The sequence below is a fragment of the Mugil cephalus genome, chromosome 2 (assembly GCF_022458985.1).
Source record: "Mugil cephalus isolate CIBA_MC_2020 chromosome 2, CIBA_Mcephalus_1.1, whole genome shotgun sequence".
In the NCBI taxonomy this organism is placed as follows: Eukaryota; Metazoa; Chordata; class Actinopteri; order Mugiliformes; family Mugilidae; genus Mugil; species Mugil cephalus.
In genome coordinates, this window is record NC_061771.1 from 12893803 (window position 1) to 12916067 (window position 22265).

The 22265-nt window shown below is 43.5% G+C and overlaps 1 protein-coding gene across 9 annotated transcripts in view; it reads left to right on the top strand.

Moving 5' to 3' along the window:
• Positions 1–22265, top strand: part of apbb2b (amyloid beta (A4) precursor protein-binding, family B, member 2b) — a 41309-nt gene that overhangs the window by 12639 nt on the left and 6405 nt on the right. For 4 of the 9 annotated variants that reach the window (XM_047577868.1, XM_047577874.1, XM_047577869.1 and 1 more), the window contains exons 2-15: positions 1831–1955; positions 3556–3622; positions 4484–5548; positions 10791–11041; positions 11194–11325; positions 12140–12211; positions 12872–12922; positions 13943–14028; positions 14344–14404; positions 16201–16347; positions 16853–16980; positions 19500–19505; positions 20312–20426; positions 21871–21958. In XM_047577868.1, the coding sequence (XP_047433824.1) occupies positions 3604–3622; positions 4484–5548; positions 10791–11041; positions 11194–11325; positions 12140–12211; positions 12872–12922; positions 13943–14028; positions 14344–14404; positions 16201–16347; positions 16853–16980; positions 19500–19505; positions 20312–20426; positions 21871–21958 (2221 nt within the window). In that variant the 5' untranslated portion in view covers positions 1831–1955; positions 3556–3603. Of the gene's footprint in view, positions 1–1830; positions 1956–3530; positions 3623–4483; positions 5549–10790; positions 11042–11193; positions 11326–12139; positions 12212–12871; positions 12923–13942; positions 14029–14343; positions 14405–16200; positions 16348–16852; positions 16981–19499; positions 19506–20311; positions 20427–21870; positions 21959–22265 lie in introns of all 9 variants that reach the window. The other 5 variants (XM_047577871.1, XM_047577873.1, XM_047577875.1 and 2 more) reach the window with 3 other exon arrangements.

Consider the following 22265-nt stretch of genomic DNA (forward strand, 5'->3'; position numbering starts at 1 on the left):
TCACGTAATAGGTCAACCGGAAATCGGGCCGTATTAACCTTGTATTAACCCACTGAAAAGACACGTATCCCCACCTAGTGTGGAAGAGGAGAACAGTTATTCGATTTTCTTGCGCTGCATGTAAACTGGGACAAGGTTTCGATTAAGCTCTGCATGTAAACGCACTGAGTAAATAAGTACAAGTTTGGTGCAGGTGTTGTAATATGTAGCCTAGATTTGTTCACACCATTCAAGTAGCAGATGAATCCGTTATTTCTAACAGTGCACATAAACAGTGTCTGTTAGACGTTTTGGCTTGACGTCATGTGCATTTTTGTTTCTTTGGTTCCTTTGAATTTCATTTCTAAACGTCCACTTCTTGACGTCATACCTCTAGGCTTGATATCTTGGAGCTGGAATGTGTTGTCCTCCAGCTTCAGGCTTGATAAAACTAAGAAGAAACCTTAAATAGCCCTGCCAAAACGAAAGAAAAAGAAAAAAAAAGAATACAGGCTGCAGGATGTTCCCCTGAAGGGACGTGCTGGTGCATCTTCAGAAAGTCATTATCGGCCAATAAGACCTGTGACCAGTGTCCTCCTTCTTGGGCTGCATTTTCTTAAGCCTGGAAACGGAGCCAAAAGGGGAGGAGGTCTAGCTTCCTCTCAGACCACTTAAAATATAACTGCTGGGAGGTTAATATGACATTTAGTTCCAATGATACCGCATCATTATTCTCAGTAACATAATTTTTCTTAATTTAAAATGGCTTTTTTGCTGTAATTTGACACAGATTGATCAGATCATTAGTAAATGCACGACACTAAACAGTGCAAGGCTAATTGCACAGCGGCATTATTGATGCCTTATTTTTTTTAAATAAAGCAGCAAATCACTAAACCTCTTTCAGACATCCACAAGAGCCATGGTTCAGTCAGAGTCCTAAGATAGATAAAAAACAAAAGGGGCAAGACGACACAGTCGGGAAAGCCGACAGGGAAAAGAGGGAAATGCTGTGCTACAAAGATCAACTTACCAAGAATCAAACAAGATACTGCATTAAAGAAGTACGTGACTCAACCATTAAAGGACATCCAAGTACGTGAACTTCTGAACATCTGCTTTGTTAGTTGGAGGAAATTGGAGGAGTTAGTAGACCCATCATGTTGAATACTCCCAGGCTACTGTTGCCATTTGAGGATGTGTCTGATGATGTTTGCTGCTGATGGTCATCTACTTAAATATCAAAATGTTTTTGTACTTACCCATGCACCATAGAGCTTTAGAGGATTATACTAAGACTTTGAGCATCTTTAATGAGGTGATTAATTTAAAATGAATTAATTTAAAAATCTGTTACGCGAAATGAATATTTCTTTAAGTTGCTTCTATTTTATTCCACTTGACATTCCAGGTGTTGTTTCCAGCTCCTCAGCCAGGGATAAGTGGGATTTTATGTTCCAATCTCACTATGCTCATTATATTTCCCGAGGACTGTCCACAAGTCTTGACTGCATTATGCAGTAATGCGTGTTTGTGTTTGTGTAGCTATTGGAAAGCAGAGTATGGGGAAGGTTACAAGTCTCCTGTGGCATTAAGTTTATGATGGTTCCAGTCAGCGAAGGCCTGGCAACACTGCACCAATGAAAGAAATATGAGCTCTACACTAAACGAGCCTTATGTTCACACACATATACATACAAACACACGCACACACCTTGCATATTAATGTTTGATTGGGCTCGTGAATAATTGATACCTTTATTATTTGCCGCTCTGGTGTCCTGCAGAACTCTTTCTCTGCTCCGCTCAGTCTCTCTCATTAATCCTATTTTATGTTTGTCTCTCCCCCAGGACGCCGCCGCCGCCGCTGCTGCAGCCGCTTCAGTGACGCCCTCGTGATTGCATGAAGAAAGAGCCGCTGACTACCAGTATGGACCTGCTCCATCCTGGAGTTTCCCACAATCCTTAGTTCTCTCGTAAGTAGCAACAGTGAAAGGGCTTGTGTGTTTTTGAACGTATAAATAGAGTCTTGTAAACTCCTCACACTTTTAGCATTTGTTTTCCTGTCATGACTTAAAATAAAGGCCTGGCAAGTTATTTACAAGCCTCGCTGTTGGTGTCATCCATGACTAGAGATATAAAATAGGAATACGGTTAAGAAACATTCAGAGTGTATTTTTACTCTGGCTGTGCTAAGACACGCTCGGCTAACCCTCATAAATATAACTCAGTAATCTGTTGATGCTTCACAGTAAACAAGATTTAGTTTTACTTCATTGCAATTAACCGTGCCACATCACCGCTTAAGTGTTCATGGTCTCTGCAGTGTGCGTGCTTCCTCCTCCTTATCCCTCGAAACCTGGTGAAAGATGGGATGACACACAGCAAAGGGTGCATCCTGGGAGTGAACTTGGGGATTATGCGCTCAGTTTGTGGGGTGTTCACCACAACTGTGTAAATACGTTGGAGATCCGCGTTAGCTTTTGCTCGTCTCCTGCATCATGTCCCTGTGGTGCGTTCCATTTGTACTCAGAAGTCAGAATTTCTGAGTTCTGAGTTGCAATTTTTCAACCGGAACGTCTCCCGAAGCCGGATTTTCTACTCAGAAAATCGTAGAATCCTCACTACCCCCGAGCTGAGCTACCAAGATGGCCGCCCCATATGTAAACAGTAATTAGAAGCTCCTGTAATATGCCGTTTATTAGCACATCTGATTAGTTTTTGTTGCATTAAATACGTCGTACAGACAGTAATTTTTGACCTACATTTGTTGAAATGCTGTTACAGTGTAATTTAAGTTTTACAATGGAACTACAAGCCCATGTTGCGCTAACAATGACTAAAAACAGTAGCCTGGTAAAACCATAACAGTGCAAAACACATTGTGGCAAACTGTGATTAATAGTGTGTTTTTTCTACATTTACATCAAATAATTAAAACTTTTGAATATTTTTATAAATCTCTGCCTGATGTCGTCTTATAAATTTCATTACTGTAAATAATTCTAGTAAAAATTTCATGAGTTGGTTCAAGTTATCTCTTCAATTTACAGTTTTTACAGTACAATGTAGTTAACATTATAGCAATAATATCAAGAATTTTTAAAAAGCTTCAATTTCACTCTGCACAATGTACAACAATGTGAGTACTGGATGCACCAAGTTATATTCAGACAAGGCAAGAGCTTTCATGGACACGGCCCTCTAGTTTCCAACTCAAGTGTGACGTCATTCCCAAACTCTGAGGTAAATGAAACGCGCCACTCATCCCTATGTAGCACATGTAGTAAGACTGGGACAAGATGCAGAACATTTTGCAGCAACTACACTGAGGTTCCCATCGATAGATTTCTCTTTAGATTCTTCCACCACATTTGTTTGTCTGTCCTATTGTTTGCATCTCTATGGCGTTTGGAGTACCCTCATGATGCTATGTTGTCTCCATAGAAACCAGCTGTAGTTGGGTTCCACACGGGTGAATGTGGTCTCCAAGGGGGAACCGAGAAGCCCTCAGGATTCTTTGAATTCCTCATCTGATCGTTCTTTTACAGTTTTTTCTTTCTGTGTGGTGCCCAGATCTACAGCTGAGTCTACTGAACTCTGAACCGTGACCAGCTCCAGTCCATGACTGACCTCCTCCCAGGTACAAAACACACACAGACTCACACAGTTGCAAACATGCCTTCACACATGCTGTGTTTGCCTTCAGTGTTTAGTCAGAAGGAAAACCTCACTCTCCTCGTTAGAGGTGTTTAAAAGTCTCAACTCCACAGCAATAACCGTCAAGAGTCATTGTGCACTTTAGTTATTGTCAACAAATCCCATAAAAGGGCAAAGTCAACATTATTAGTGCTTCTGTTTGATGGGAATATGCCCATGTCTGTAAATTGGACTTTCTTCCTCTTTCCTCAAGTGTGTTTGTTCTTTAATTATTACAAATCGACACATCTGTTGTTTAATTATACTTGGACAATGTCCCAAAAATTAGCTTTTACTGATGCAGAAAAAGTGTACTTGTTCTTGCCAGAGCAGTTCTTCATTAATTATGTGTTGGACGTAAGATGCATACAGCTGTGTGTAGCTGTGGGACACCATTTCCTCGATACTAACAGCTGTCGGAACAGCTCACATGCACTACACGCATGTAGCCGTCACCTGAGGCATGGGTTTGCTTTTCCACTATATGGAGAGTTCAGACTGCAACTGCACACTGACAACACTGTCCACTGTTCTCCGGTTAGCAGAGATTGAAAAAATGTCTTAGCCATCTCCAGTGTTTGATGACTGGTGGGTGAAAAAAAATCTACCATCGGCTCAGTTTTACCAACATTTTCCACCGTGCACAAGTCAAACATTGCAGACTTGTTTCCATTTATATTCTCAGGTTTGTGTAACTCCCGTCATTGCGTGTTAGGCTCAGATTGAGCCCTCGCTGCTGCTCAGACTCTGCTGTTTGTGTAGACACCAGTGTATTATTCACCTCCTGCGCTCTCCCCTGTTTCAGGTGATCTGTCTCGTGCCACGATGATGTCAGTAGACGTCACCAACCGTAACGGCCCCGCCGCCACGCCTCCCACCTCCCTCAGCCTTCGCTCCTCACACAACCAGCTCCTCAGCAGCGACGTCATCAAACAGGGCTCCGCCACGCCTCCCAAGTGTCGCAAGAAGTACGCGCTCACCAGTATCCAGACAGCCATGGGCCTCGGAGAAGGAGCGCCCCCGTCATCATCGTCGTCACCCTCGTCACCCCCGTCTCAGTCCTCAACCCCCAGCAATCCCAAACTGGCCAAGAACGGGGTTAACCAGCTTCGTAAAGCCGGTCAGGACCATAACAAAAACACAACCGGCCCCGACCCAATGGACGTGGAGTGTAATTCAGAAACTATAGCGGATGATCTTAACGTTAACACGGCAGAGGAGCATGATAGTCACACTCTCACCAACAATGACCGAGAGGAAGATGTCTTCAAGGCAGACGTGGAACTGAACCCAGACAGTGATGCAGAGGCCGAGGAGAAAACCGAATCAGACATGGACTGTAACGTTAACACGGTTGTGGAGCTCAAAGTGAACAACAACTCATCAGATTTGGAGTTTGACTTAAACACGGAGGCAGAGGAGGCCGACGATATCAGCATTTTGTCCGAGAAGGAAATCATATCCAAGATGAAGATTGAGGAAGACGACGTGGTGGAGGAGGAGCAGGAAAATGAGGAGAAGGTGCCACTGCTGATCAAAAGCGAGTCTCCCGTGAAGAACAACAAAGTTTCTCCAGGCCTGGAAATCATCTCCGACATCCACTCCAACCTCAAGCTCCTCAAATCAGGCAAGAACTCTCCCGTGCCACCTCCTCCCTCTCCCCCCCGGCAGGCCAGCCCAGAGGACACTCCCTTGCTCTCGGTGGCCTCCTGCCCCTCCTCCTCTTCCTCCTCTCCTGAGACGAAGAAGGACAGAAGGACTGGTGCAAAGACAGACTGTGCTTTGAACCGCATCCAAAATCTGAACCCCAGTGACGAAGAGTTGAGCTGGACTACACTGTCCCAGGAGAGCAACTCCCCAGAGGAAACAGGTACACACAAAAGTAGTTTAGTGACACAAACTTTATAGTTGCATTTTTTTTTTTTTTTTTTTTTGCGTTTGACATAGTTTTAATGTGAGTGTGTGTGAGCTACTCTGGTGTGTTTATTTTTTTCTCCTCTGTGCTATGTAGTGGTTTCACCATTCTCTCTACTGATGACATGTTTCCATTTAGGGTGACCGAGTGTCTATGTGTGGGTAGACGGAAATCAGGCATTTCTGGAGCAGAATAACAACAGCCTCTCATAAATCTCCCAGAATGCCATTGGTGCAGGAAGTCTCCTTGTGACTTCATGGGTGTTTTTAGCAGGCCAGATCAGTTTATGTCCTGTCTCCAGCTGTGAACAGCCCTTTCAGGCTAGTCATGAGTTAATACCAAATCTTGTCGACATTGTCTCCCTCCAATTTTAGCAGCTGAGCAAAATATTTGAGAAAAGATTTAGTTTTATCTGACTTTGATCTAAGAAGTTCTTAGTTGTTTATTTCTTCCCACCCCATCCCCACCATGTTGAACAATCAAAGGACAGAAAACTGAGTCTACTGACAATACACCTGTATTTGCTTGGATTGTATTGTATTTATGATTAGTTGATTTAACTAATTAAACATTTAATCCACTGATCGCTGAAGAATACTCACACAAAATCATGACAGTCCAACGTCTAAACTAGGTTATTACATGAAATGCGGCAAATCTTCACTAATTAGAAGCTGCACTAATTATTGGAATTACATGACACTTACCAAGAACATACATACGTAAAGTTTATCTGTTCTACTGATTGACGTTCTAGTACGTGGAGTGAGGAAGCCTTTTTGGAGAATTTGGGAAATGAAATTATGTAAGTCCTGTCTCCTCATCTCCTCTATGTGGTCCCTTCTTATCTTTCTTAAACTCGTTGGTTGCCTCCCTCCTCAAAACAGTCAGTCCAGGTCACTGTGCTTGTTTTTTCAGTGTTATGTAAAAATTTGTTTTAATTGGCCCATTACTATGCTCTGCCTTGTGCGTTGGTTTAAAGACATAAGAAATACATCCCTCTCCCGTGGAGCCGCAGCCATGACCTTTGGCATAATCTCAGCTGTAAATCACTGTGTCTCTCTCAGTGGGTGAAGGTTTTAATGCTGTGAGTTGTTGCCTCGGTGCTTCTCCCAGAATACATCTCCATAGCTCTTGTCTTTATCTGTGATGACTCACTGTCCCTGTAAAGCTGAAGGCTCTGGGCTTCTGCGTATGTCATTTCTGTAAGTATGATGGTTAGCAGCCTGCATTCTTCAACCTTCTCGTGTTTTGCTGCTGTGCTGTCTGAATCCCTGGGTTTAGTTTGTGTGTGTGTGTGTCCCCTTTTTGCCCAATGACTTCCTTGTTTATCTTCAAAAGTCACCCTGACTTGTCTACATTGTCATTGCAAAGTGATAATTCTCTCAGTTTTGACGGCCTTACGTTTTGACCGGATCAATCTCTGTGTATTGATGAGCCGAGGAAGGGGCCAACAAATAGACGCCAGCTTCAGTGTAGCCTCTTTTAGAGATTTATTAACCTGTGAGAGTTTGCTGAAGAGTCGATAATCATTATAAGGACATCATTCACGGTGCTTTTATGGATATCTAACGCCGTGTCGTGCACCACTGTCGTGCGATGCCTGCCTCACTCCGTCTCTCTCTCTATCTCTCTCACTCTCACGTTGGCAAAGTTGTGTTGTCTTCCCGTGTGTGTGTTAGATTCCTGTGAGGATGTTGCGGGTTTGAGGGTCAGTATTACACTGCTTTCGCACAGAGGAATCAAAACACACACACACACACACACACTGGCAAGCACAGCTATATATGCGAAGCAGAAGAATTACCATTTCCACATATGACGTGCACTGCAGCTCTGTAAAGGAACATTAGTTGTATGTGGATGTGTGCAGGACGACAACGTGTGATGTGTGTATTAGTTTTCAGTCATTTGTCATTTGTTGAATCATCGTATGTCTGCCTCTCTCTTCTCTCTCCCCCTCCTCCCACTCCTGCCCTCCCCCTCTCCTCCTCCATACACCTCCACTGGATATGATACTGGATGAAAGATGAAGTTGAGGTTGCCAAGACAACCAGGAGAGACTAAAGACACAGTGGCAAAGAGGGAGAAAGTGATAAGCATGACTGTGCCAAATTTTTAGTTTCTCTCCATGTGCCCGGGTCTGTGTTTGTTTTAGTGCAGGAAACGGAGGGCAGCCTCATTCAAGCTGTTGATGTTGTTGATGGTCCAGATAGAGGAGGGTGAGACAACAACAGCAGACGTAGCTCGGCTGCAGGGGAAACATAACCTCTCTCCCTTTTATTTTCACATGTGTCTGGTCTGTTTCTCTCTCTTTTTTTCGAGTTTGCACTCCCCCTTCCATTCACTCTTTCTCCCCATCTTTTCTGCCTCTCTCTTCGCGTCATGTTTTCTCTGCCTCGGTGTCCCTCTCTTTCTTTTTCCTCACTCCCTCTCTTGCGGTGCCCCCCCTCCCGTCTTTCTCATTCCTCTCTTTTACTCTCTCTCTCTCTTTCTATCTCCGTCTGGGGTTGTCTCTTTGGCTACAGCACTGGCTTTTCTGTATGAGAGGCAGCTAGCTATGATGCTGGGGAAAGACTACATGCTGGCCATTGTGATTGTCAATTATGAGGGTAGGTGCATTTGTCGGTCGGCTGGGAGCTACACGTTGGGCTTAGGAGTTTGAACGCTGTGCGAGAGTGTTTCTGTAAGTGTGTCTCTTCCAACATGGGGATGGAGTTTAGGCAAATGCTGCTAAAAGAATCTGTGCATGCTGTGGGTGTGTGTTAGGTGTGAGTTAGGTGTGAGTGAGTGAGTGCACTGGTGGAGTGTACATGCGGCGTCATTTCCACGGAGAACATGTGCATGTGTGTTTTGCTCCAGAAGCTGTCATCCCCTCCCCCTCCGCTCAACTGTACTCTGGCATGGAGCTGCATGCTAAGAGAGGCAATCACAGGGTAACTGCTACGTAGCTGCACCGTGGCATGTCCACTTCAGCACTTTATCTTTTCTAAACAGTTAGCATGTTAAGTATTTCTTTCCAGCTCCTTACTTGCCACATACGCACACAATCATGCCTTCAACAGCATCAGCAGTCAGAGCCGGCCTCTCTTTTTCCTCTGTCAGTGTCTCTTCTTGCACACACACACACATGCTTTAGTCCACGTCCAGTTGTCCTTTCATTCTGGCACCCATTCTTAGTCACCATCTTTCCCCTGGCTCACAGCAGACACAGACATTCAGCCTCTCTCTGTTCTATACGCTCTGACCTATTTATTTGCTCGAAAAGACTCCAACTCCCAAAAGGCATTGCTTCACTGCACAGTCATAAGCCCCAAGGATATCTGCTTGTGCTGAGAATGTCACTGCGTTTTCCATGATATGTGCTACCACAGTATTTTAGATGAATTAAAATGTTAATAATTAGCCCCTGTGTGTGTGTGTGTGTGTGTGTGTGTGTGTGTGTGTGTGTGTGTGTGTTTGTGCGTCTGTGTGTCTGTGTGCGTGCATGTGTGTGTGATTGAGTTCCATCTCAGTCTGTCCTGACCCAGTCGTCATGATGACATATGGCCTACTGTCGTGGCAACAGGCCCACAGGCTGTCTTTCATCAGCATGGTCAGCAGTTCAAGAACTCACAGTGCCACACATACAGACACCACATACACAAATACACACGCGCTGAGCTTATATCACCTTTATGAGATGCCACAACCCCTTTTTGCAGTTTGGGATCATCTGTACTACCTCGGCCATCAATAGTTTACTGTGAGTATTGGTGATGTGTGCACTTCAGGGGGCTTAACTTCTACAAACCTGCCACACAACAGTGAGTGAAGAAGCATTTATACAAGTTTTCTGATACCATCTTCACTTGTGTGAACAGCTTTAGTCCCTCTAAATGTACCACCGTCAAATAAGTTGTAGCAGCAGCCTTCTGCTCTATCTGTAATTTTCTGGTCTTATAGCATCTGGACCATAACATGTTGGTGGGATTAAGATTTTTGTACCTTGACCTTCTTCTCAGTGAGGTTGTGCATATATCTGTAGACGTTCTTCGGTTTTACATTATATTAATTCCATATATTTAACACATGTTTGCAGTCAATTAAGTTTCCAATTGAGTTTCCAAACATAATGGTTTTAATCAGTGGTCTTTTTCAGGCCAAAGATCACAAACTGATAAAGAGATTAAGTAGGGACCCCCCCACCTATATGTGTTCTATATTAAACAAAAATATGTTGATTCATGTTATGAGTGTCTCTACGAACCCCCATAGGGGCCGAGGACCCTGAGTTGGAGACCTTTGGTTTAATTGAGGTGGTGGAACAAATAGAGTTTTGCCTTTTGATTCCTCAGTTAGTAATGCCATAGACAAATATACTTTGACCAACTTCTGTTTTATAGCAGGGCAATTTTTTCCTCATGAGCATGTTTATAGCATCATTTTGTAACAATAAATCTCATAGTCCGGTCATAACTATTGATTTATGATTTGACAAAATGCAATAAATGGAAGAACTCACAGTGGATCATCCAGGTAAATATAACTTTGTCTGCCGTCTGTCAGATTTGTCTAAGGTGGGGTTCTGAGGGCCAGCCAACAACAATTAGCTCTTATTTGTGCCATGCATTGGGACGGTTCTTAATGTCAGAGAAATCCAGAGAAATGTTTGTGTTTTTCAGTAGTTGCCTGTGTGATACATTTGATTTAAAAGTGTGTGTGGGTGTGTTGCGCTAGTGCAACAACGGTGCTTCACAAGTTCTGCTCAGCTGTTGTCTGTGCATATGGAGACATGGCCTGTTAAAAAGACAGCTGCATCAGATGATCCCAGTCAGTTGGTGTTATGTCTCCCTGTGGGTGAGTTTTCATTTAACAGAAGCCTTTGATGATGTGCAAGACAAGCTAATATTATGTTTGTGTGCATGCACAGACATGTGTTTGTATGTGGATTGACTTTTGAGGCGTTTGGACCTTCGTTGAATAGGAGCAGTGGTGACAGATGACAGATGGGGAATGTGGGGAAAGAGAGCAGGAGATTGACATTTAGCAAAGGTCCAGAAGTCTGGAGTGCATTTTGATCCATGCGGCTTGTGCTCCGAGTCGTCTGCAACTGTGTCTCCTCTGTTCATGTATACATATATTCATAAATAAAACATAACATAAATGGTCTGTTCCAATCAGTTTACCATCTCAACGTTTTGTTTTTCTGCGTCAGATATCTGGAGTGAGCAGTCCTTCCAAACAGACCCCGATCTGCCTCCAGGATGGAAGAAGATCACCGACATGGCCGGGATCTACTACTGGCACATTCCTACGGGCACCACCCAGTGGGAGCGACCTGCTGCCCACCCGGAGGCCTCCGGGCAGACCACGACAGAGTCCCCGGCCCTGGGTGACCAAACGGCCTCAACACCACGCAAACACTCCCTCGGTTCACTCAGCCCCTCACCCACTCCTGACCACGAGGTGAGAGAAAGAACAACAAACTGCCAACCACATTTTTTAGGTCTCATGTAAATTCAGCATTTGGTTTAAATGGGATCCCTGCTGATGGTCCAATGAGGAAGAAGCTTGAGGTTATACATACTGTGCTTTTGTGTGCCCATGCGTCCGTGTAGTCGTGCCAGGCGGAGGTCTTCTACCGGGCATCGACTCGTTCTGGCAGCACCACCTCTGACAGTTCAGTGGAGCCTCTCTCCACTCATGAGCCCATCCTGCCCACATGTGGATTTGTTAACAGCTGCTACTTTGTGAGTAACCCACAAATATACTTCACTTCAGTTTTATTGTACTTTACCGTCTGTGGTGTCCTGAACCTTTTCTACAAATGTGTTTCAAGCCTTTGTTCGTTAAGTCTAGACAGCGCAAAGCAGTTGGTTGTCTACTCGGTGAAAAATATGGAGAACAAATCCAAATATAGGCTACTCTTGTTCAGATTTGTGCTGCTGATGGTCCTTTTGCTTTTCCCCTGCCACAAAAAAAAGACTTTGTAGTGGAGTGAAACCAGATTTCAATAACTTTTAATAGCCTTTACATAATGTCATCACCCCTGGACGACACGCTGTTGGTACGTTGCAGCACTGCAGGTGAACCCCTCTCCCAGACGTCATGTTGAATGAATCCCTGCGGTCCGTCACTCTGCGTATACAAAAAGCCCTGCAAACGGACGTGGACGTCGTCCCATAAATTGGCCTTAAAGCGTGTGAGACAGAGGACCGTCAATACGCCGATCCAGAAGCACAATACAAGAACACTGAGCCAATCAAATCGGTCAATCATGTGGAATGATGGAGAGAGGAAAAGAGATTGATAGAGAGCAGCGTGCTGTAGATAAAATATTGATCCAGTGAGAATGGACTGATGTTGACAGATGGATGTGCCAGAATCTCATTCGGGGACATCCATCTGCAGCGGCTGACTCCCAGGCTGCTTGTGTATCATCCACTGGTACAAAAGCCCAAGTGGAAGCGACACAAAGGCGGCGCAGGAACGCGTCCTCCTAATTCTCATCGTCGGGGGGTTTTAACCATGGCTTTCGTGTGTCTCTCTCCCTTTCTGTGTTAGCCTCGCTCCACATCTCTGCAGGGGATGCCGGATCAAGAGTGTCGGTTCCAGCGCCATGAAGACGAGGACAAGGTAGGATACTCAGAGTCCCAGATACTTTTCTCTTCTCTCTTTAATTTATGTAAATGAGTGTGTGTGCAGAGAAGATAAGAAAACAAATTCTTACTACAAATGTCTGTTTATGTATATTGCTGTATACGCATAATTGTGTCCTATACAGTGCAGTCAGTGTGTGTTTGATAGTGATTTGCATTAAAACAGTGACTTTGAAGTTTAATTGGTTTGTTAGACACACTGTCTAAAGTGTAGTTATGTTGAAACCACTTTCCTTCACCTTTAAAACTTTACATATTTATTTAATTATATATATAATATGTATTTGATATATTCTTGTCAACACCAGGAAAAGTGTCACTGTCTTACACTCTGATTGTGCTGTATTGTTTACGTTCTACTAATCATGAATCATTAGATTCTGAGTATCGAGGTGAATGTTCAATGGGAGCAAAAGAATCAGAGAAAACATTTCAACTCTGACCGTTCTCTGGGTTTTTTTTTTTTAATTGAACAAATGTTTTTGCCGTTTGCTCCTTATTGCAACACGCACCGTGGAGTGTGGAGTAAGCTAGTCAGCTAACAACCCTTCTCTGTCTTTCTTCCCCTGCTCCCCTTCCACCTTTGCCCCCCCGATCCTTGAACCACCACTGTTTGTTTTTGTAACGCTGTATGTAGAAACAGGTGTGGAGTGATTTTGGCGGAAAAATTGATAGTGAAGTGTGGAAGGCAAGTATAATGCACTCAGCTTCAGCCAGTCTTGTTCTTGGTCTAACCTCACCTGAATTTGTGCATTTATGCTAAAAAATTTTTTTAAAAAAATCACTGCCTGGGCAAAAAGCATGATGCTTCAACATAAATGTAACTGCACATGAACACAGCATCGTATCGTGCCTGATAACAATATGCAGGAACATGTCTGTTACTTGGCTGCAGCAGTGCAATTAACAGGTTGTTTCTTTCTTCACTTATATGGGTAAAATATTTCCATCTGTCTGTCCTGTTGGCACAGATCTGAATTTTTTTGCACACAAGTAAACGTACTGTGTGTTGACTTTCTTTTCGTGACGCGGCATGCTCCATTACACATAACACACCAGTGGCATTTCTTCATCCAGTAATGGCGTCCTGCCCACGCTTGGATGCATGCTGGCCTTCTCTGTATAGGGTCAGACTATTTGCTTTTTTGCTTTTGTTTTCATTTAGACCTTCTCTCACATCGCCTGCAACCCATGATTTCTGTACGTTAGTGTTTTTGTTGACGTTTCTGGACAGCTGGCACATCTCTTCTTGGAGCACGTGTTTCTTGTGTGCTCTCTTACGCTGAGTAGGAAATGTAGAAATGTGTAAGAGGCAAGTGAGTTTTTATGCAACAGCAGCAAGAAATTCAGATGTCTAGAGACAAAAGATAATAATATGCTAATGCTTTATATCATATGTTCCCTTTGCATTAATAAAAGGTGTCAAAATCCATCTTGATCACTTTACCGTGACTCTGAAGTACTAAAAATGAACCATAAACTAGAAATGGCAAATATCGTTATGTCCCTCGTGATCAGACTTAGCAGATTTTTCTCTATGTGTAATATTTATGTGTGAATGACAAAAGCCACTGTCAGACCAGGACAGACTCCCCAGACAGTATTACAGGTTATGTGTATGAGAAGGACTTTAAGCCCCTTTGACCAAATATTTAAGGTTTATTTAAGGATCATTTTCCAGTCTGACATTATCACCTGTGTACATCAGGACCTGCAGGCAGCCACGGTGAACCCAGATCCCAGTCTGAAGGAGTTTGAAGGCGCCACGCTTCGCTACGCATCACTCAAGCTGAGGTGAAACACAAAACAAAATCAAACTCCCTTTATGTATGAATCTCTGACAGGCGTCGAAGTGGCAGTTAATTATCAAACATGCTTTTCTTTTTATCTCGGTCTCTATCTCTCTGCTGGCATTGATTGGTTTCTCTAATCTTATATTTACTTAATGTTGATTGAGGTCAGACAAAGCAGGAAGTCAGTTGTTCTGCTCAGGAAATGGCTCCGTGTTCTCTATATCCCTGTGCCACGTTAACAAAACATCTCATTTGGTTGCACACTGTTATTCATAGAGGCTAATGCTACATGGCACATTTCTCATCTGTTTTTTAGGAACCGTCCAGCTGTGGAAGAAGAGGAGTCCAGCAGTGTCAACACTGACCCAGAAGCAAAGGTAAAGGATGTTCTTGTTAACGTTCCTGCGTTAGGCACATTTACTCTCATAATGCATGGTCATATGAAGTCATGTTAGTGATGTTATAGTGTATATATTAAGACAAAGAGTTACAGCTTTACATGGTTTATACAAGTTCATTTTAGATTTCTTCATGTGTTAAACTAATAGCTTTTACTATTGCAACTTAAAACACGTTCAGTGTATTCAACACCCTCAGATCCCATGGCTCCATATCTTCATGGCTGTGTCTATTTTTTCTGCTCATGAAAGAAGATCAGTGAACAATACTGCCACACAGTGGTGGAAGTGGGACATACAGATTCAGGATGCACATTGGTGCATTAACTACTGAAATCTCTTTGGCTACCCCTGGTATTGATTTAAACACAGATTAACAGCACTCAGTACATAAGTTCACACCTGACATTAAGAGGGGTCTTCACATGTTTCCCATGTGAAAACTTGTAACTGTAAACAAGTGTGCACTGCTCTGTATGCAACAAACATATTCGTAAAGACCTTCAGTGTAGTTTCTAACCTATGGGAGGCAGCAGTGCGCTTTCTATTCCTACACTGCTGAAAATATAGAGAAGAAGAAGAACAAATTGAAACAATACGGACTATAACATATCATATGACTTCACATGGGATCAGTTTTATCTGGGGCGTCATGTGATCTAGAAATTACATCTCTATCACTGTGTATTGTGTGGCTCATTTCTTTGTGTGTACGTTAAGTGTGTCGCAGACAAACTAAACCCAATATGTTGAACACAGTCATAAAATATCATACTCATAATATACATATGGATCTTGGTTTGTCTTCAGCTGTCTTCGGTGCGGTTGATTGCTCAAGATGTATGTTAATACCGGTCCTTTAACATCTAAACCTGAGATTCAAATAAGATATTTATTCAGGCTTAGTGTAACATGATGCTCCTTGAATGTTGTGACGTTTTTCTGCAAAATGTCAGCTCAGACTTAAAATTTATTTTTATATTTTTTGCTTTATACATAATAAATATTTTTGACGTTATAATTTCAACGTCACAACTCGCACCAGATTTCAGCAAGATGGTGTTCCAACTGGTAGCTGAACAGGTCTAAAGTATTGCAGATTACGGTTTTACCCGGCGCTCAGCTTGGTGAGATGGTGCTGATGTGGTTGGTGTCTGTTCCTCTTTGTGTTTGCTTGGAGAAAATTCACAGTCCTTAGCAACGGTGACATTGTGATGAAAACCAGACACAAACTCAGTCCTACAGGCATGGCACCTGGTGTGGTAGCCGGGTCTGACACAGATTAATGGCATCCAGTTGCAGTATGACTAGTGGAATGGTTCCTTTCTAACCATTAAAGGAGAGAAATACATCCAAGGTCTGATTGAGCAGTTTATGTCTATTAAAAACTATAAAACAGACTAAAACTATGATGTGTTTGGTTAATTTAGATTAATTTGTTAAAATAATTCGTTTCACTTGCTTCTGCCTTTCTCTCTCTGACCTATATAATCTGCAGAGTGCTTTCTGAATGGACTGCTGAAATGAATACTTAATGAGGGTAGATGGATGGGTCTTCCTCCGGTTTTTGCCTCCATCCGACAGCACGACTTGCTGTCTTCTGTTACTAGTTCAAAACCCTAAATGCGCCATTAAACGCAATGCGGTTGCTTTTTAAAGTGAACTTTAATCAAAAAACCTAGTAATCAATGAGCAAAAAGTAGTGACATGATCTTGTGTGTGTGTGTGTGTGTGTGTGTGTGTGTGTGTGTGTGTGTGTGTGTGTGTGTCTTCAGTGTTTTGCAGTGCGCTCCCTGGGTTGGGTGGAGATGGCCGAGGAGGACCTGGCTCCTGGGAAGAGCAGCGTTGCCGTTAACAACTGCATCCGACAGCTGTCCTACTGCAAGAATGACATTCGAGACACTGTTGGCATCTGGGGAGAGGTGAGGAGGAATGTGTGTGTGTGTGTGTGTGTGTGTGTGTGTGTGTATAAATGTACTGTATGTTTTGCTTTGGGTTTAAAATGTGAAGAGTGCTTGTAGAAAGAGCATGATGAACTAAATTACAGAAGAAAGAGAGCAACACCAGTTACAGGGTTAATAGTCTTCTGAAAAGTATGTCAAGAGATGAAGGGACAAAAGATGAGAGGAAAGTGGAGCAATCTTGTGACGTCTCCCCCCCATCTCTCTACTGTGGTTGTATTTAATGTGAACTGACAGAACAGAGAGCTTCACCCCTCTTTCAATAACACTTCTCCTGATGGGCTTTTATTATTTATTTAGAAGCACACATGGACACACACACACATACACACACACACACACACACACACACTATACATGCAAATATAGTTTGCTGGTGACCTTTAAAGACTTTTTTTTGCTGCAGGAAATAAGGATTGCATGTTTTGTGTTGAGGTCTGATGGGTTTGTGTGTCTGTGTTCCCAGGGGAAGGACATGTACCTGGTGCTGGAGAATAATATGTTGAACTTGGTCGACCCTATGGACCGTAGCGTGCTCCACTCTCAGCCGATTGCAAGTATCCGGGTCTGGGGCGTTGGTCGAGACAATGGCAGGTCAGTCGTCTTGGTGACCAAACCTTCTTCCTAAGATTTACTCCCTTACGTCTGTCGTCAAAATGAATCATTCATGTGAAAAGGGGTCAAGCTGTCATTTTTACTTTTTTTGTCGTGTAAAAATTTTAACAAACCGTCTGGGTCAAAAAAACAACAACATCCTTTTGTTGTTGAGGTTTATTTTTAAAATGACGCGTGGCTCGATGATTAATCTCACACGCTTCGTAAAAGGTCACGGTAGCTAATGAGGGCAAGCTGACAGGTGTTGCAGTGGCAGGAGGAAGACGAGATTTCGAGATTGATGATCAAAGGATGCTAATGTAAGAGTAGCTCATCCAGAGAGAGGCTGATAGAGAGTTGCCTTAACTCCCTAACAGGACACATCCACCATCTGTTCCTCAGCTTTCACCTCAGATTGCTCATCGCGACTGTCGCTGCGTTTAGAGAGCGAAGGAAAAACAAATGAGCAAATGAGCCGCGCACCTCCCTGGATGCTCCAAGGTTTTGCTGCTCGGACGCCAGCAGAGGGCAATGTGCACTTCTGCTGCATGCACGAGAAGATGTAGGTTATGAGGCACAGCTGTAGACTCAAATGGTTGGCAGTTGCCGTACAAGTTGGGTCTGGTCACATACATTTGCGCACACTCTACCACAACTGTATTCAGGTGACGAGGCTCTTGGAATATGCAGAACTGCAGAATTGTAATTCCTCAGGGATTTTATCCACACACACAATCATTCAGGCGCATGCGTTACAGGATATTAATAAACTCTACGGCGCCTTTTCAAACGTTTGTTTTCCGCGTTCGTAAATTTTATTTCTGCCGTCCACATCTGCATATAGCAGGGAGTCTGAACAGTGGGGATACCTCAGCTGCAGCAAAGGGAGGAGGGAGGAGAGGGGAGGAGGAGGAGGAGGAGGAGGAGACGGGGGGGTTTTGGCAGGAGAGAGGGAGAGGGCGATGAAGCTGCCAGAGGGGGAGGTATGGTTAGTGCTCACTGGGTGTGGAGCGGACAGGTTGAGGAGAGTGTGCACGCAGCCAGTATCTCCAGGAATTGATGGTGTGAGCGTTTAAAGACGCTCACGCTCACAGGATTAGCTGCCAAGATAGGAAAACAAGCCGCTGTGAGTATATTTATAAACCTTTTTTTCTTACTTTTGGCACCCTCACTTCTGCACTCTTGTTCCATTACAAAGTGGCAAGAAAAAGGAGTGGAAAGCCCGGATTTGAGGCCACAGCCTGTAGGGACGTTTCTGAGTATTTGAGTGTTGATGGTTCTTTTGTGCATGTCACAATTTAACGAGAGCTAAGGACATGGTGGATAAAAAAAATAAAAAAAAACACATGTGGATGCTTGTTGTGTTTGTTTACTCTCTGCTGGGTTTTTATTTAAGGACAGCAGTGCTAATTAGAAACATAACGATGAAGTTGTGTTAAGCAGAATTTCTGCTCTTGATGAATGATTAAAATGTGCAGCAGTTCAGGGCTAAAAATTTAAAATTTTGTTTCTTTTGCTCTATCTAAACTCCCTCCACAGCTTACATTTTAAATAATTACTGTCTCTCACATAGAAGTGTAAAATTCCCTGTAGCCACATATGCTGTAATTATCTGGACGCCCTTTCCATTAATATATATTCATTAGATTTATTTATTCATGGGTGTTCTGGAAACCCGGCCGGGGCAGGTATTTCCCTCTGTCACACATGTTCACACACTTTTACACCCTCGTGAAAAGCCTGGAGCGTTTGTGTCAGCACATGAATGGTGCCCCGGTGCCTCCCCCGCTCTCCGTGTGCCACAAAACTCATTATCGCCTCAGAGATTACAGATTCCCACAGCAACCTTGACATTTTCAGGGGCGTCGGCAAGACGATAAGATTATATTCGAAATGAGATATCGCTCCCCGTCGCCCCCCCCCCCCCCCCCCCCCCCACCTCCGTCCTCCTCTTTCCTCTGACTTTTATCTTCTTTCCTCATCTGGGTGTTTTATCCTCCCCTCGTCTGTTCGCTTTTATCTTTATCTTTTACATTGTTGCCGCTCACTTCCAATTTCCTCCGCCGGTATTTCACTGTCGTCTCATTGTGTTCGCCTCACTCCCATCTCACTGACTTCTTCTTTATGTCTCCTTTAGAATCTCCTGAGCTGCTTCCTTTAAGACTTTTAGGAAACAAAAACCATCATCAGACAGTTAAAGCTAATTGCGCCCAACTAGAATTCAGCGCGTGTCCCACGGTTCCTCCAATAACTTATTGAATTTCTGTCACTTTTTCATATTTCAGTTCAAGGTTAGGTATGCATAAAAAATAAGGAGTGTTGCTTTTTTTTTTTATCAAGATCTGCTTGAGTGAAGGAGACGGCATGAAAAATGAATTGAATTTTGTGTGTGTGTGCACGCGCCCCGTGTTTCTTTGCAACTTCTGACTTATGTCTGACAGCAGGGGACTAAAATGATGGATTCTTTTCTTTTCTTCTACTAACTGTCTTCCTTTCTTCCCTCGCTACCTTGGATTCAGAGAGAGGTAAACACATTCCTTCCTTTCCTCCACGTCCCTCCCACAGTGTCGACGTTTCTTATTGCTTCATTTCCTGCGTCTCATTCTCTCCCTCTTCAGCACGACTCTTGACGTACTGTAACACATTCATGACATGTAGGAAATGAAAGTGACCTCATTCACCTCCTCTGTCCTCGTCTGTCTACAAGTATTTTATTTTTTTTTTTTAAGTATGCACACTTACACACCGTAGTGGAGAGCTTCCCCGAGGGTCTGTTCTTCAGAAACCTTGTCGACCCTCGGGCCTGTGTTTCCTGTTGCGTGGCACATTGAAGCACACCACTCGAGGGAAGTTATTTAGATTGGTTTACGTGAATTCTTGAACGCAGCGGTTTAATTTGATGTAGCAGTATCTTTTCTTCTACCAAATGTTCTCCGTCTTCATTCCTCTCTCTCAGTCGACCTCCTTTCCTTCTTCTTTTCGTTTCTGTTCAGCGGGGTTAAATTGTTTTCGGCTCCAGTGGGCCCAGGGGGGAAAGTTGTTGCCTGCTGTCGCTCTATTCAACTCCCTCTTGCATCACGCTGCTGTATTGATCTCTGGGGTCCATCGACTTGCGTGCACGTGTGTGCGTGTGTGTTTCTGTCCCGTCTTCATCACACTTACAAAGGTCGACTCATCCCTCATCCGTCTCCGTGAGCTGTCAAAGCTGGACACACACATGCACACATCATGTCTACACGTCGGCGCTTCGTCATTTATCTTTCTTGTCTCCGAGTCCGACCAAAACTAGCCCAACAAACCCTTTCTTTCTTTTTTTATTCTGTCTTCTCAGGGACTTTGCATATGTGGCGAGGGATAAAAACACCAGGATCCTGAAATGTCATGTGTTCCGCTGTGACACGCCAGCCAAAGCCATCGCCACCAGCCTGCATGAGATCTGCTCCCGGGTGAGTTGTTTAGGCTTCCTGACTTGAGGCCGTGTTTGGATTTGGCAAAAGCAGATGAAGCCTGCTGTAAGAACGTCCCCTCTCCCACTCGACGTGAAAAGCAACAAAATGCGGTGCTTTGTCACGGTTTAATTTTGCAAAAGGCACCGCTCTCACTCTGCGGTCGTAGCGCATGACAAATAATACATGAGACCGGTTCAACGTGTTCACCGTCCCGCAGTCTGTGCACACATCTTAATAACTGTATCTGCAGTCCCCTCGAAGTCCGATGATGAAATTAAAATGATGGTCTTTTCAAGCCTAAAAAGTGTTTCTCCCAAACACAGTTATCAGAGGGCCTCCTTTATACTCCGCTCTTAGATGAATACAGATGAATTCAAACAGAAAGGGCACTATTCAAACCACTGCTTTTATTGTTTCTGCTCTGTGGACAGAATTAATGGACTTATTGTTGACTTAAGAGTAGTTCCTTCATTCATGCCAACTCCTAATGCAGTGTAGGTTTTTAACAAGGGCACACATTTGTCCCTGAAATGTTTTCCAGAGAGAAAAGATGCACCATTGCTCTTCAACAGGGGGCCCGGGGTACTCTAGGGGGTCGCAAAATCTTTGTTTTTTTATATATATTTTATTAATTTCCCCCACAAATTAAAATTTCTTTAAATAAACATTGAATGAATCCAACATATTTTAGTAAAGGGATAAAGGACAGCTTAATACTGAATGCAAAATGATAATAATAATGTATATTTCAAATAGCATGAGGCCGAGTTTACTATAGAACACATATAGTAGGTACCTACTTAATCTCTCCATCAGGTTGGGGGTCCTAGGTCCGAAAAACATTGAAGACCCCTCCTCTACACTAATACCAGTAACTCCATTACAGAGCACAGAGTCTAATTAATTCAGGCTTGTCACCTAAAAAATATAAATAAAGAAAGATGGAGAGCTGATCACAGCAGGGGTTGCTGAGATGAGACACAGATTTTTAATTATATACATATATTGTGTCTCTAGGCGTGTGTGAGTTAGTGGTGAATGTTTTTGCCTGTTGTCGTCCGTCAGGTTCTCTTTGCCCCCTCTGTGTTTCTCCCCTGTGAGCTGCACTGCAGGAGAAGCTTTTATCCTATTTCGTAAGGAAGAGTGTGACCTGGTTAATTTGTATGTGTTTGAGTGCGAGTGCGTGTCTCCCCGGGGTGAAGTGGATAGATGGCATGACAGCGTCGTGGGTGAAGCCTCTCCAGGTTCTCAGAAGATCCTTCGCGTTGATGCTTTCATCTCTTTTCCTCACCTCCCTCTCCTTCTTGCACTTGTCACACGGTTTTTCTGCCTTTTGTCTCTTCACTCTGCGTCTCTGCCAACAACATACCGATCTGGATTCGTTTTCTCACGCCATTTCTTCCAACTCCCATGCCTCCTTTTTCCTCTTGCTCTCCTCCAGATAATGACGGAGCGTAAGAATGCCAAAGCCATGGCAGGAGGCTCTCTCCAGGACAGGATGCAAGCAGGACTTGATCTCCCTTTACAAGGTAGGCTTCGTACTACGTTCACAGTAGAATCCAAACAGTGTATGTATGTATGTATGAGATACAGTGTAGTTATCTCTTTGGTGGTTTTGTGGATGCTTTCAAGCAGCCATGACTGGAGTAACTGTGTCATCATAATATGCTCTGTTAATGTTCCAAAGTCATGACAAGTTCAACTTTGTCCCCGTATTAAGTGATTTCCCCGTCGCTTTGTAGCTCACAGTTGGTCTTCTGTGCTCTAGTGAAACAGGCAGAACACATTTCATTTACTAGTGTATGGATACAGATAGCTCTTTTTGCTGTCCCTGCC